The 15,837-nt window shown below is 35.8% G+C and overlaps 1 protein-coding gene across 2 annotated transcripts; it reads right to left on the bottom strand.

Annotated features, from left to right (window-relative positions):
- Positions 1-945: 945 nt before the first annotated feature.
- On the bottom strand, positions 946-4,365 carry LOC126583449 (uncharacterized). 2 transcript variants are annotated; one of them, XM_050247802.1, is made up of 5 exons: positions 4,061-4,365; positions 3,790-3,962; positions 2,934-3,032; positions 2,695-2,846; positions 946-1,544 (listed from the first exon to the last, which is right to left on the bottom strand). In XM_050247802.1, the coding sequence occupies exons 2-5, from the start codon at positions 3,958-3,960 to the stop codon at positions 1,157-1,159; spliced, it is 810 nt and encodes a 269-aa protein (XP_050103759.1). In that variant the 5' UTR covers positions 3,961-3,962; positions 4,061-4,365; the 3' UTR covers positions 946-1,156. The 2 variants fall into 2 exon arrangements, with proteins under 2 accessions (XP_050103759.1, XP_050103758.1); XM_050247801.1 differs by having other exon boundaries at positions 4,107-4,363.
- Positions 4,366-15,837: the final 11,472 nt, after the last annotated feature.

Below are 15,837 nucleotides of genomic sequence, written 5' to 3' on the forward strand. Positions count from 1 at the left end.
TAGAAGGAGAAAAAATGAATTTGATTAATTCCACTTATAAGACTTTGGAACAATTAGAAAATTACAAAAACGAAACCATTCATTTTGAACAACAAAGGGCTCTAAGAACTGAGCTATATCCCCCCAAGCCAAGTGGAGCATGCATGAAGGAGTCAAATGCTTCTTCTATTATTTTCCTTGCTAAGGGAATACCATTTAGTTGACATATACCTGTTTGAACAGCCTCAATTAATCCTATATTTTTTTTTATAAGAATCAATACGATCTTTATAAGGTTCCTCCTCCGAATGAAATTTGATGGGATCCAAAGAGACCATGTCTTTGTTCATAGGATCCCAAGTAGATTTTTGGGAAGTATCATGATAAACCAATAAGAATGGTTTCAATTTTTTCAATCGGATCAATATCATGAATAACAATATCGAAGTTATCAAATCGATTCATCGTCAAGAATTGAATAGTATAACATAGGACGATCTTTTATCCATACTGAACTCAAAATTTGATTCCCGATACAATCAATAATTCCTTTATTTATTTATCATTCTTTTCCATTTTTTCTTTTCTATAACCTACCGCCCTCCAGTTTATCTACTTCTTATTCATGTGGGGGGAAAGAAACGTTTGTATTCAGCTTTTGTACATTGCAAGAATTTCCCTTTTTTTATTAATGGGAGTTTTGGGTAAATCCACTAATGTGATAGAGTTGATCCTCTAAGGTATTGAGCAACAGTGTAACATCAGATTCTATAAGTGGATTGTCCTACACTAGCACTTATGCGTAATAACTCTATGTTTGGCCCTCGAGTGCAAAGGCAGAAGGGAGCTTGATTGCAAGACCCACCCTGTCGAGCAAGTACAAAAATCGGCCTTAGTGATCCTAGCAAAAGAAAATTTTGGATAGGATCCTATAGGATCTCCCCTTTCAAAAAGCCAAATAATAAATTTTCGGTGACAAATTTTCAAGTCAGATTACTGCTTTTGATTACAATTACTTGATAATCCCAGCACTAAAAACACTCAAAAGAAATTTCCAACAATTCTTAAATCAGGGAGCAAAAGTCGTGGCCCGAAATTAATACAAAGAAACTGTATACAAGATTTCGGGAAATTCTATAAACAAGAAATGGTGCTAACTCGTACAAAATAAGCTGTCTTATATGAGCCAATTAACAGTAACGTTGCCAAGCCATGTAAACAGAGGTAACTGAGCCAAAGCAATAAACAGCAACAGGTAATGGTTCTTGCTTGAATCATAACTCCTCACCTCGGCGAATAGAACTCTCTTCATTGTCTTCACCAAGAAGACTCCCATGCATAAACACGTCCAAGGCATCAAAAAGTAGTATGAGTAGCTCAACATAATCCGTCCAAGTACAGCAAAGCACAACCCCGTGAAAGCATACCCAGCATATGCCACCATGTCCAGCAACGGTGCCTCACCACCGCCCAATGAAAGCAATGATACTTTCAGTAGTGCAACTTGCATAAACCAGCCAAGCAAGCCCTTGATAAACAACCAGTTTAGAGCTTCAGGGCTAAACCTGGTAGGAAATTAACAAAAACAATTTTAAGATATCACAAGTGCCAAGAGATATACAAGTCTCTGACATTAACAGACTGAATTACCAAAATCATAAATATTAAATACAAAACAAAAACCACACCCCTTAAAGAAAATCTCAAAATGGAACCGTGATGCAGTTCATGAAGAGCTGAGGGAGCGACCAATCAACAATTAAAAAAAATGACAGTGATTATATTTTGAGGTTGAGAAAAGATCCAATAGCTAATTGTTTCACATTGATGTCCAAGTGAAAGATATTTCTTTTGCTACAGTAAGAAAATGAAAAAGAAAGACGAAGGAAACAGGAAACTAAAGCATCGAGAGGGGTCCTGCTTTCTCTAACACAACAGCTAAAGTTGGCCACAGATTAACCAGTATAAGTACTGGTTTGGTACTGGTTTGGTACTGAGGTGCTTTTATAAAAAGTGGGTATAAAAAAAAAACTGAGCTCAAAATGGTGTTTGGTAAACAATTAAAAACAGCTTATTTTCATAGTTTTGGGTGAAAAAAAAAAGCTGAAAACGTGAAGCAGCAAAAATGAGCTTATTCCCACAGCACAGCAAAAGCAGTTTTTTTCAAATCACAACAATACCAAACCAGCCCTAAGAACAGTATGGCCAGCTAAAAGAGTGGTCTCATCTGCAGCATACTTTTTGGTCATATGTAATACTCCAACTTACAAGTCACAGGCATAATCTAGAAATCAGGGTTTAGGGTTACAAAACTAAAAGACAATGTGTTTAGAGCTTCACATTTCAGTCTTGACCTAACCTATTTACTATCGTTATCATTATAGTAACAGCTGGCATGGATATAATTCTGAGATGAAGGAAGATCCTCAACAAGAGAAAAGCTAAATGGCTAGCCTATACAAACAAAAGGACCAAATATATTTGTCCTAAATAGAACCTTTTTTTCCCAAACAGGGAGACGAAAGTAGAAAACTAATAGTAGGACACAGAATTGGAAAAAGAGGAAATAACTGCAAAAGAAAAGGATGCATAGCTCACTTCTACAGTTAAAAGAAAACCCAATCTTCATTCTTATATCAAATGATTTCCAATACAGCACAACCCGAACAAAAGAGAAAACCGCTTAGAGTACATGTAGAAATTTCATCAACTTACTTTCCTTGAAGACCCAATGAGAAGCCAGCCAGAACCACATAGGTACCAAATGCCATAAATGGAATATATAGGTCTGGTGCATTGATGTCATAGATTGGGGGTTTATAAGAAAGCCTGCCTCCTACTGGCTCCGTTATTCTAGTCCAATGGCCCTGAAACATGAGAGGGAAGGGCAAGGAGTAAGTTCTGTAGCAGGATAATTTCATTCCACAAGCAAAAACCAAAATGTTAGCTCTTACCCTGTGGAGAAAAGGAAACAGAACGACCTTCAATTTGTTCCTCACATACTGGTCATTCACTTGGAAGTAGTATTGCGGATCAGAGAAATACCTACTGATCTGCTCATTTCAACCAAAAAAAATAATATCAGAATAGAACTCAATTACCTTGAACTAATTACAAACTGATAGCCACGTCTAACATCTAAAGAGTACTAGAAGTTAAAAGGGAAAATCTAGTCATTTGAAATTGAAGCCAATCTTACAAGGTGAATACTGTGTTCAAAGCAGTTTATATAATTTAACTGAATTAGAGATCAATGCAAAATGTTTTAGGCAGCATAATAAGATGAAGGCATCTATGGTATTGAAGTACACATTGCACAATCTAAAAAAAAAATTAAAAAATTAAAAAAATTAAAAAAAAAAAATCCTAACTTGTGCATCAGACCATATGTACAAATACAATACACCGATCTAATTAATGGATCCTCCACCTTTCGCTCGATGAAGAGCACCAGAGGACAAACAAAGAGACAAAGGAGTTGCACAATCAGAATTAAGCCCTTCAGAAATGTTTCATTCAATAATGTCAAACTTCATTTTATATCAAGCATCACTGAAACCAAATTTTCCAAAAAAATCACAAACAATTAAAAGCATGCTAATTTGATAACAATTAATAAACCTTAGGGGAAAAATGATTCATGAAGCCCCTTAAACATGCTAATTGCTAACATTAAAATCATCCAAACTTTGATATAATTTACAAAAATTAACACTTATTCAAAAACTTTACAATTTGATCCTAAAGTCTTTATCTTTTAGAGTTAAGCAAGATCATAAATCCATAATGGAATAGTTGGTGGCTACTTACATTGCTTTGTACATACTCAGAGCTCGATCCTAAAATCTTTTCTCCATATGCACCCAATCCACCACGGATTAGTCCGGAACTAGCACCGTACAACGAATTCTCAAACGGATTCGGCCGCGGGGATGCCGTCGGCATTGCCGCCCCAGGCTGTCTTCCCACATTACTGTACATTTCTGCAATTAAACACACACAGAAAGGGGGGGATGAAGATTCATTGGAGATGATTATATTTAATTGAAGTCACCCGGCGGCGTTACTAATTCTGACTCACACTACTTGGAGGAAATATATGGTGCTCGGTAAGATTTGTATAAGACCTGAATCTGGAGGTTGAGGCGGTGGCGACGCTGGACCGAGAGAAAGAGACTACGGAGGAGAAGCCTCGGGTGGGTCACGACGGATGAGATGGGAGGGTGGATGTTGAGGCAGCGTCGATTTCTGCCCCGGATTGGCAGTGTCGGCGTCGGATTTGGGAGAGAACGGGAAGAATATTAGAGAAAAGCCTGTAGTTCAAGCGATCTCTCTCAGTTTTATTATTTTATTATTTTATTATTTTTATATTTTGTGTGTGTGTGTCTGAACTTTCATCACTCGGCCAATAGGGAATTATCATGTGGCAATGATAATGTGAACGGGTGTACTATCTATACATTTTTTTTTTATCTTTTTACACATACTTTTAATTTTCTATTATCGGATCGAATAAATTAAAGAATATTAAAGACTAGAAATTAATGTGAAAAGCTGGCGGTATACAAGAAATTGGCTTGGGTCACTACTCCTCAGGCCTGGGACGGCCCGACCCAATTTACAGGCCTGTATGCAATCCCCATCAATTTGTCTAATGGAGCAACAACACCCCACTTCCAACTTACATACAAAATATAGTTGAAATTGCTTAGGCTTCCTTTTGTCCATTAATCGTATAAAAGCTCTAACATTGAGTGATTGTAATGTAAAAGTTTTAAAATAAATTAGACAAAAATAACGTTGAAAAAATTAAAATAAACTATCAATTTTTCATTTATAATTATTGTACCAACAACATTACAAACTACAAATTTGTCCACCATATCAATTATGAATTTAAAACAAATTAACATGAACTATAATCTCTTATGAATTTAAATTCTTCATCCAATACACATCATTATTAACATTCTGTATGATTAATTTATACTAAAATAATAAAAGCTTACTTAAATTCAGAAATTAAGGGGTTAAGTCGCCGTGGAGACTGGAGAGAAGTGAACCAGGTGGTGGTCGTGAAGAGGAGACAAGTGGAGGCGTAAAGCAGCTAGTGGTGGCCTAGGAATCGGTTAGGTGAGGTTAGAGGGAAAATTTGGGGATCACCTAATTGGAGAAAGTGAATGCCAAATAAATTTGGTGGAGATCTCAGATAGGAGGAAAGATAATCGACTCTCTTTATTATTTAATTACAAAGGGTCTCTCTCACGTGGCTTAATATGAAGACATGCTTTTAATTAATGTTTTAACAACTTGGCTCAAAATGGAGTTATTTGGCCAAGTCTTTTACAAAAATAGAATAGTCTTCTTCTCCTTTGTTAATTACTTGCAAAACCTGCAGTGAATGGTCTGCAACTACACTCTTCTCCTACATTACATGCCCAAACTTGGGTGGTCCTAGGAGGTCCTCACAGTCACTTATTTGGGCTTCTGAGTGGTCTCGGGACCACCCAAGTCCCTTAATGCATCCATCACTGCGACTGCGACTGCTAATGCTAATAATATGTTGTCACTTGTCATCCTATATTTCAATATTACTACAAGACATCGCGTTATTGGTTTAAGAAACTACTAATTTTAGCATCTCCAGATGTTCTATTATTATACACTACTATCGTAGTATCCTCTCCGGTGTCATGGAAATCTTGTTTATTCTTTGAGAAATTTTTTTTCTCACCACCTTCAACTGGTGTTAATGCTTATCACTTTTCTGATAGTCGTAAGACGAGATTGTTTTATTTCATCTACTACATACAAGTCTTGAAATTTTTATTCATCTAATAAAAATTAATTGGGCATGAGCATTGCGACCACTTCAAGGCAGTGAAAATAATTTTTTCTTTCTGATAAAAAAAAAATATTTGATGCTCACGAGGAGAAATTTTTTATTGTGACCGGAACATGGATGGTATACCATGTGTTTTTATATAAGTGATGGAAAATTTTATTTTTTAAGTTAATAACTTTTTAACACACATATCCCACCATTTATATAATAACACTTGGTGAACCACTCTGTGTTCCGATTACATTGACAAATCTCTCTAAAGAGACTTTTTAATGTTAAACGTGTTAAGACCAAACACAACCATGGGCTAAATGCTTATTTTTAGGTTTTATTCCCCCCCCAACTAGACCTGGCATTTTGGACCTGACCCGTTAACCCGACCCGACCCGTTAATATTAGTATTTGGATGGATGCTTAACAGGTCGGGTCGTTAACAGGTGAACCCGTTAACAACCCGTAAAATAACGGGTTACTTTGGGTTAACCCGTTAGAACCGTTAGCACTTGTTAATTGGGGATGTTTTAGTAATTTTAGTAAAGTCTTAACAATAAAAAATAAACTCTATGCAAAATAATAATGATAATAATAATAATTGTTAACGATTGTTAACGGGTGAAACATGTTGGGTTCATGTGACCTGTTAACTTAATGGGTTATATTGAACCCAACACATTTACAGGTCTACCCCCCCCCCCCCCAAAAAAAAAAAAACCAACCTAACCCAACCCATGCTAAATGTGTAGGCTAAAATCTAAAACTCAAAAGAAAGCTAAATACCACCCAGGATTTAGCCCAGATGCGCATGGACTCACCCAAACCCAGCCCAGTCTTAGCCCAAACACACGCCCCAATAACACCCATGCGAGTTGAAGCCTTTAGCACCCGACAAGGGAGGCCCACCATCAAGGCATCTATCGGCCACCTGCAGGAGCCCAATGACTCTAATTTACATCAGACGATTGATATATTTGGACCGTTGGTTAATCCAATAGTCCAGATTCAAATTTTGTTTTATAAAAAAATATAATTTTAAAATACATGGAATCTAACAACTGAGATCAAATATAATCAAATCTAAGGGTAAAAAAAAAAAGATCCAACGGCCCAATTTTAAAACCAACGGTTAAAATAATTAAAAAAATTTATTTAACTCAAAATTCACCAAAAAACTCTATAAATATCTATGTATTTGTTCAAACATCCACACAAAATTCACCTTTCTCCTACAATTCTTCCAATTTTTCTTTCTACCATTTCTTCCCATTTCCAAAATTTTCAAGATGGTAAGAGAGCATATTAGAGGTCGTAATTGGACCTGTGAGGAAGATGTTGCTTTATGCTTGGCATGAGTTTCTATTAGTGAAGATGGTGCAGTTGGCACGAATCAAATTAAAAAGTTTTTGTGGGATAAAATCATTGATAAGTTTCATGAAAACTGCAACGGCAGTGGGAGGGAAGGTGGTGGTGTTTACGATCGGTGGAAGGTTATCAACAAAGCATGCATTTTATGGAAGGGAAGATTGGAGAAAGCCGTGGTTGGCATGGCTAGTGGAAGGAGCGCCGCATAAATTGTGAGTTTTTTTGTTGATATTTTATTTGTCATGTACATAATATTATTTTGCAACTAATTATTTTTATGTATTTTTTCCATAGAGTGACAAAGCAATGACAATTTATAAGACAAGAGTAACACCAAAAAATCAACCTTTTAAGTTGCATCATGCTTGGGACGTCCTCAAGGATTGTTTGAGGTGATACGGAGCAAGAGACGTTCAAAATTAATTTCATGATGGAGGACCTAACCAAATACATTCCAGAGAGAAAAAAAATTCTTACGTGGTAAGCAAAAGGAAATTTTGCAAAACTATGTGACGACCCGTCCCTAATTTTCCTATGTAATTTCTCCCTGAGTGTGTAAAATGACTATCATGCCCTTAACGGCAAGCGACGTGAATGCGTTTATGTTAATTTCTTTCGTATTTAAACTTTTATGTGCATGTACAAATTCATCAGTGTTTGGAACACTGTAATGATGCATGATTTATACATTGAAAGTGTAAAAAATCAGAAAAGAATCCATCTTTTCCCTAAAAAAAGGGGATCCATGTCTCACCTTTTCCCCAAAACCCTCTTCTTCACTCACTACCAATCATCATCCCTCCTTTTATTTTGGCACCCAATCAGAAAACCCTCACATTTCTCTCTTATCTCTCTCCTTGCCGTGCTCCATTTCTTCTCTGCAAGTTTCCCAACTCTCTTCACAACCTGCAAATGTGACAAACAAACTGCACCATCATGCTCATCTCGACCCCAGGAACTCAACCATACCCTTGGTTCACGTGTTGACTGAGTTTTGGACATCCAACTCGGAAGGTTAGACTTGGCGAGTTCGATACAACTATTTTCAGGCCATTCATGGCTTAGGTAAACTCCGAGAAACCCTAAGAACCTTTATTTCAATTCTATAAATTGTTTTTGAACTCTTTTACTTACCTCGATTAAGCCATACCTTGTAGTAGTCGAAGGTTTGGATGAACCATATAAATTGAATTTGCTTCGAACAGTCTTGAATTTGCCTCGAAGGTTTGAGAATTGTAGTTGCCCTCCATTGATGAAGCTTTAGTTGGCACCATAAATTGGTTTTGCTTCACACTGTCTTGATCAAGAGTGTGAAGCTTTTGAGAATTGTGGTTGCCCTCTATTGATGAAACTCTTGTTGGCACCATAAATTGGTTTTGCTTCACACTGTCTTGATCAAGAGTGTGAAGCTTTTGAGAATTGTGGTTAAACTCCTTTGATGAAGCTTTTGTTGGCACCATAAATTGGTTTTGCTTCACACTGTCTTGATCAAGAGTGTGTGAAGTTTTTGAGAATTGTGGTTGCCTTCCATTGATGAAGCTCTTGTTGGCACCATAAATTGGTTTTGCTTCACACTGTCTTGAACAAGAGTGTGTGAAGCTTTTGAGAATTATGGTTACCCTCCATTGATGAAGCTTTTGTTAGCACCATAAATTTGTTTTGCTTCACACTGTCTTGATCAATAGTGTGTGAAGCTTTTGAGAATTGTGGTTGCCCTCCATTTATGAAGCTTTTATTGGCACCATAAATTGGTTTTGCTTCACACTGTCTTGATCAAGAGTGTGAAGCTTTCTACGAGTTGTAGTGTTTGCATTGTTACAAAGGGGAAATGTCTAAAGCAGATGCAAGAGGGCTGAATAGCTTGATCTTCGTATACCATGCACTGAAGTTGTTGTTGGCTTGCAATAAGACTTTGTTGGTGACTATAACTCTTGTTAGGCATAAGTGCTCCTCTAGTTGAGTTATCAAGCTTGAGGGTTTTTGATTATTTGTGAATGCTAGGAGTTAACATCTACAAGTTGTACCACTCGTCTTCTGGTAGGTGGAATGAATGGTGAGTTGCTTTCATCACTTGGTTGGTGGTACGAAGTGTTGGAAATGTGCCCTAAAACCAATCATGTGATGATACTTTACGGACATTTCACATGTTAAACTAATCTAGTCTAATATAAAGGGCAAAGATTATTGTTTGAGCCATCTCATATAAATGTTATATGCTTAAACGATAAAGTCCAAGGAATATGTGATTGGGAGAATGCAATCTAATGAAGTTAGATTCATGAGACCATTCTTTCGTTGACACATCCTAAATGTTCCTGATCATAGGATTGCCAATTGGGCATTGATGGTCCGTCAAGATCGGTACGTGCTATGTCTTCTCTCAGGGAGAGTGACTAGTCTCGAGTCATTGGTGTGTGTGACATCAAGACAAGTACGTAGGTGCTCAGTAGAGAATGAGTTCACTGAACGCGATCAACGAAGAGTTCTCATACTCATGTCACATGAGAACTCATGGTTGGGATAATGCAAAGTAGTCCTTTGACCTGAGTCATCACAGTTGTCTTGTGGTTAAGTCCTTGATCTTTGATTATGTCAAACGTCATTCCATTGGAGTGTCCACGGCATCGTTGGGGTTAAGCCACTTAGCCATGGAGGCAAGTGAATGCGCAACAAGGGATCTCTAACCTTCAAACTGTTTGAGGGAGAATACTCTATGATATGATTTAGAATCTCTGGCCAGAGTATGAATGAGATTTAGAAAAGTCGTTCTAAATCACATTCAAGGTAATCATATAAGCACACGAATCACATTGGATAGTAGACATGAATAAATAAACTATCAAACCAAACAATGTGGTCAAGAGTATTGTATTAGAGAAAGACCGTATTGCATTTGTAATCCCAAACTGAATAGGTTTTCTCTACCTCTTCTGATTAGCTTGGGTAACCATGATATGCTGCAAGGTGTCACTCATGGTTTGTGGAAGCCCTAAACGTGTGTAATCACTAAAGGGAGAATTGAAAGTAAGTTTCAATTCACAATCGATATAAAATGGTTTTAATCGCCCACTGCCTCGCTAAAAGGAACCTAATGGATCGCACACCGTGTAAGGTGGAGATTGAAGAAACAATGGAGATGAGTAAGAATGATTAAATGGTTTAATCATTTATTTATGGCAAGGATTAATTAATATGTTAATTAATCAAACGAATAAGTTCGTTAAAGACCTCGGGATAGTTTTGGACCTTAAGGCCCAATGGGCTTCAAACGTCAAGCCCATTAACTTAAGTTGTATGACAACTTAATGAATAATGATTCACAAAGGCCCAATTAGTCCAAAATATCCTAATGGCCGGCCATATTGTTTAGGGTAGTGAACTTGGACTTATTTACAAGTTTGCCACTCAAATGAATAAAGGTATAAATATGACTTTATAGCCAAAATTCATTTAGGGTTTGTTTTGGAGAAAATTGGAGAGAACATGTCTCTCCATTTCTCTCTAAAGAGGCCGGCCACCTTGGGGATGCATCTTGCAATCCCACTACTCCAAGGTCACTCATTTCTTCTCCAATCTCTCCTTGGTGAAGAGACTTAGAGGTTCCCTATTTTGGGAACTTGGAGAAACCTATTCATCCATCCAAATCCATAGATTTATTATGAAAGGAATGAAGGCCCTCTCTTTGGGTGATTAGCCTTTGCTTATGCAAAGAGGAATCTACAAAGGTACAATTTCAACTCACTTTGTTTTGAGTTGAGTTTTGGTTCACCAATCTACTAAGCTTTGAATTTCTTGGTTAATGTTTTGTTTTTAAGTGCATGCTAGCATGATTCCGTCTTTAATTGTTAATTGCATGCTTATTGATGTTGCTTAAATGAACATGTTTCCCTAAAATATTCCTTCAAGTGGTATCAGAGCCTAGGTCTAGTAGTTGGTGAATCCTTTTGGGTTTTGTAGTTCATAGTTTGTGATTTAAAAGTTGTAATTGTTACAAGCTTTATTCTTGCTTCTTTGAATGTAAATTTTGTTTAAAAATTTGCCATCTCAAATGTTGTAGATGTAGTTCATATGAGCATGAATATTGGAGCTAAAATTTGGTGCCATGACTTTGGGGATTTTCGGCCAAATCCATAGGGTGATTTTTTGGGTTCTTGTTTGACTTGTTAAAAGTGTTTTAAGGTGACTTTTGGAACCCCTATGTACCCTAGTTTGGTTAGATGTTATTTCCCTAAAGCTTGAATGGTTTTGGAATGTTTTTGGGTGGAAAAAGTTCATGGAAAAATTTTGGGTTTTTCATGAATGTTCTTCATTGTTCTTGACATTTTTGCCAAGAACAAAAAGGTTTGTGTTTTGATTCAAAGTTTTGATTAATTTCATAAAGTCTTTGTTTTGTGTTGATTGGTGTGAAATATCTATCATCAAAACATTTTTATTTTTTGAAAGGTGATAGAAATTGTGATGGGTGTGTAAGACTTACACACCTTACACACCTTACACACCACTTGCATGTATTTATGTCACAAACCACTTGCATGTATTTATGAATTTGTTGAAAAAAATTTCAAAATTTTTGTGGACTAACACTCCAAAACCGGCCACCCTATTATTAGGGTTCTTTTGGGTCTTTTATGCAATTACATAAAGTTTTGATACTTTTGTGTATTTGCACTTTGGCCCAAAAGTTTACGTTTTTACGTTTAGGTCCAAAAACGCTAAAGGACAAATTGTTTTGCTCCTTTAATGAAGTTTTTACATTGATTAAATTTTGGGTTCTATTGTAATTACATGAAGTAGTGGACTTTTGTGTCTTTACAAAGTGACCCCAAAAGTTTTGCAATATAGCCCAAAAGTTGAGGTTAATTGCTTTATGGCCCAAATAAGGTAGAGAACAAAATTGTTTTGTCTCTTTAAATGAGAATTGGATTTTCATTTTGTTTAGCTCCATTTAAATCAATTTTATGGATACAAAAAACCAAATGAAAATGTTGCATTCAATTTAATTAGTTAAAGTGTTAATTAATTAAAGGGTGATTATGAACCTAAGCCTAATATAATTGAGCTATGTGAAAGGCCGTTTCAAATTTGTTTGAACCATGGGAATGAGTAGATTAGATTTTGGTTGTAATTTGATTTGATCAAATGTTGTAAAAGGGCTTAAGCTCTTCTTTACTTTAAAGTAATTTGTTTTATGCAAATGTTGTAATGAGCATAAGCTCACCTTTACTTTGAAGTACTTCTTTCTTGCTTTATTTGATATGCATGAAAATGAAGTAGTTGGGTCCAACGCCCCTAAGACAACACACCTTAATGTGATTAAACGCGTAACTAAAATCAATCACCATCCCTAGACCGAGATTCAACACAAGGCTCGTGTTGAATCTAAACAAAGGTTCATAATCATCCTAAGGCCCTAAGGCAACTATATAGTCCATCAAATGAATGCAAAGGTTATGTTAGTAGTATCATATACTCTTGCTTTAAAAACCGTTTTATAAGCATAGTGGGAGTATTATATACAACTAAAAACAATAAGATGGACCAATAATTGTAATAGGACCAAAATTGTTTTAATAGAGATTAAAATTGAATATTTGTATGTGATGAGACCTAAAACCCTCAACCAAACCATTATTAAGTTGATAAGCGTGAGAGTGCTTAGAACACTCTTTCGTAGGCCTTCCACCGTGGTGGCTCCAATCGTTTATGACTTGTACACCAGCTTCACCCTATCATGGGGGAGTACAAAGTGCATGCTTATACTCAGGAGGAATCCATAAACATATGATGAGGTTAGTGTAGGCAACGAGGATGGCCGACATCGTATCATCGTGAGGCTATTCTTGAACCCCTTCACGAACTAAGCATGGTGGGAATGACTTAACTAAGTGCAATGGAGCCAACATCATATCATTGTGAGGTGACATTCTCTAGAGGCCAAATAAGATGGGTACTTGCATTAGTTGCAAATGAGTAAGTGTACTCTCTCATTATTATTAATGCTAGCCAACATCATATCATTGTGAGGTGGGCTTGGTAATAGTGAGTCTCCCATAACCTACTAAGAGTTTCATCCAAAACTCTCGAATTCCAATGAGAGATATGGAATTTGCCAAAAATAATAGGTGGTGCTATTTGATTTAAAGACCCGAATCAAATGGCTTAAAATCAATCAATTTATATTCGTTATGTATTTGTTTACCAATATATTTGCAAACGCTATCCAAAACTTGACAAATAAAAACCGAATGTTTTAGTTTCCGGATTTGGTACCACAATCCCAAAGAATGTCTTAAAAGGATTGCATATGTATCTAAGTAGTCTCATCCTCACAATCTTCCTAATGATAATGTATCATTGGAAGAACATGTTAGAAAAGTCTATCATGAAGAGAACAACACAAACAACCAATGCTTATTCCTTCGTTATATGAACAAAGGAACTTACGAAGATTAGCATAAAGAAAAGGACACTTTTAGTGTTATTAGTTCTTCACTTACAAATCGTTGTATGAAGAAATAATGAGTTGCTTTGAACAACCCTTAGTCAATGCAAACACTTAGTGCTTGTTTCTTTGTTATATGAACAAAGAACTTGAGAAGAAAGCACAAAGGCATGGACACTTTATGTGCCATGATTCTTCACTTACAAATTGTTGTATGAAGAAATGAGAGTTGCCTTGTACAACTCTTGAAAGTTTGTAATTATGTTTAGAACATAATGGTTGGTTGACAAAAATAGTCCATTAACATGGACTTATGATGATTTTGAATCATTAAGTGTTGAAGTGATAAACCACTTAACGAGACGGAAACTAGGCAAGGACTTCACCTATGTGTCTCTATCCTAATGGTTCACTAAGTTTATTGTAAACTATGTAGTGAACAATAACCACATGCTCTCCAAAATGTTTGATGTGTACAACACAATTGAAATAAGTTTCAAGAGAGATAGTGGGAGTTTAGGGACCATGACTAATGTAGTCAAAGGTGAAAGTCAAATGAAGAAGATAAGAATTAACTCCAAGGGAACAAACTTTCTTTATGAAAGGATGGACATTGGAAGGGGTATTTGCAAGAAATGTCTTGCAAGTGTCAAGAACACACCTTTCGAAGGTGTTGTAAATTGTTCTTGAATAGTTCAAAACAGTTGGTTCTTCTACTTGAATGCTTGATTCCGTATTAGTAACTATGTTTTACAATAGTTGTAAAAGTGTGACTAATAAGAAGTAGAAGATATATGAGAGAAGAGAAAGTACTTCACATTCGAAACGTGAATCAAATGTAGATCTCTGCGAAAGCAGATGGTACTTACTTCCTCATATGAACTACCAAAGAAATTGGAGAAACATAGATTGTGTTTATATTCCAATTTTAAGGAACTAAATTCCGTCACTATGTGAAATGGATAAATGTTTTGTTTGACAAAACATTGTTCTTTATTAATGAATGATTAGATTATTGTAATCTAATTAATTATCTCTATAGTAGAGATGATATGGTAGTGTTAACTGTTTAGAATACAATGATGCTTAAAACCCAAAAGGTTGCAAGATAGTGACTAATCCCAACTAAAGTTGTGATACCTCTAAAACATAAATTACGAGTTGGTAATAAATGGATGCTTTGGATCATTAGATCCGGATCCAATGCCTTCTTGTTAAAATTGTATAGAGGCGAAATGTTCGAATCTTTATTCTTTTGGAAAGAAGAAAGAATCACAAGGTTGTTGAGGTGAATTCACTTAGATGTTAGTGGCACTTGTCCACAAACATAATACTACTCATGTTATATGACATTCACCGAAGATCACTCTCGGTTGGACTATAGTTTATTTTGAATAAACACAAAAATCCGAATACTTTGAGAAAAGGTTTCAAAGAATTCAAGAAATGTAAGTTGATGAGTAAGACGTCTAAAGTATTTACCTCCTTAGATTTGATCCAAGGAAAAGAAACACTTTAGATGAGTCTCCTTGAAAGATATCAAGGAAAGAAGCATCATAAGATAATAAATTTCTCCATTAAGGAGAAGAACGAACTCGAATAAGATTTAGTTCGTTAGATGTTATCTATTACCCATATATAGGATATATAATTCTAAAACAATGTGATTGTCAATTAGAAGATCTTCCAAATTTTTCATGACTCCATAAGATATAGTTGGAAAGAAAGACAAATCTTAAGCATGTTAAGATTTGGGGTTGTGAGCTAATAAGCAATATTTGTTTGATAACAATCTTGTGGGATATCCTTAAATTAACTTTTGGATATCACTTCTATAAACCAATTAACAAATGTTGTTTTGTTGGATAGTTCATTGTAATCCTACAATGAGATTTGCCTAAGAGCAAATGAACGAGAGATAGAACTCAAAGAATGGGTTCTTTGAGAGACAAGAAATTAATCAACAAATATAACAACCTAGCTCCTATACCAAAAGCTCCAAGGTAGTCGAGAAGGATTTATAAACCGTCTCAGTTGAATGGTTTGAACTTTATGACTATGTCATAGAGTTGCACCACTTAATTCGAAAGAAATAAGAATGAAAATCCTTATGACTACATTGAGTGTATATATGACATATACTCAAGGAAATGGTAAAGTACCATTTAACCCGAAATAATGAAACCTTCATAAGCTAATTGGTAGCTTAAGG

The sequence above is a fragment of the Malus sylvestris genome, chromosome 9 (genome assembly GCF_916048215.2).
Source record: "Malus sylvestris chromosome 9, drMalSylv7.2, whole genome shotgun sequence".
Classification (NCBI taxonomy): Eukaryota; Viridiplantae; Streptophyta; class Magnoliopsida; order Rosales; family Rosaceae; genus Malus; species Malus sylvestris.

Excerpts from the sequence above, each read along its gene's own strand:
- LOC126583449 (XM_050247802.1), bottom strand. The coding sequence starts at position 3,960 with ATGTACAGTAATGTGGGAAGACAGCCTGGGGCGGCAATGCCGACGGCA. Across the intron at positions 3,033-3,789 it reads CTGAGTATGTACAAAGCAAT|ATCAGTAGGTATTTCTCTGA; the intron begins GTAAGTAGCCAC and ends TGAAATGAGCAG. Across the intron at positions 1,545-2,694 it reads TCATTGGGTCTTCAAGGAAA|GTTTAGCCCTGAAGCTCTAA; the intron begins GTAAGTTGATGA and ends ATTTCCTACCAG.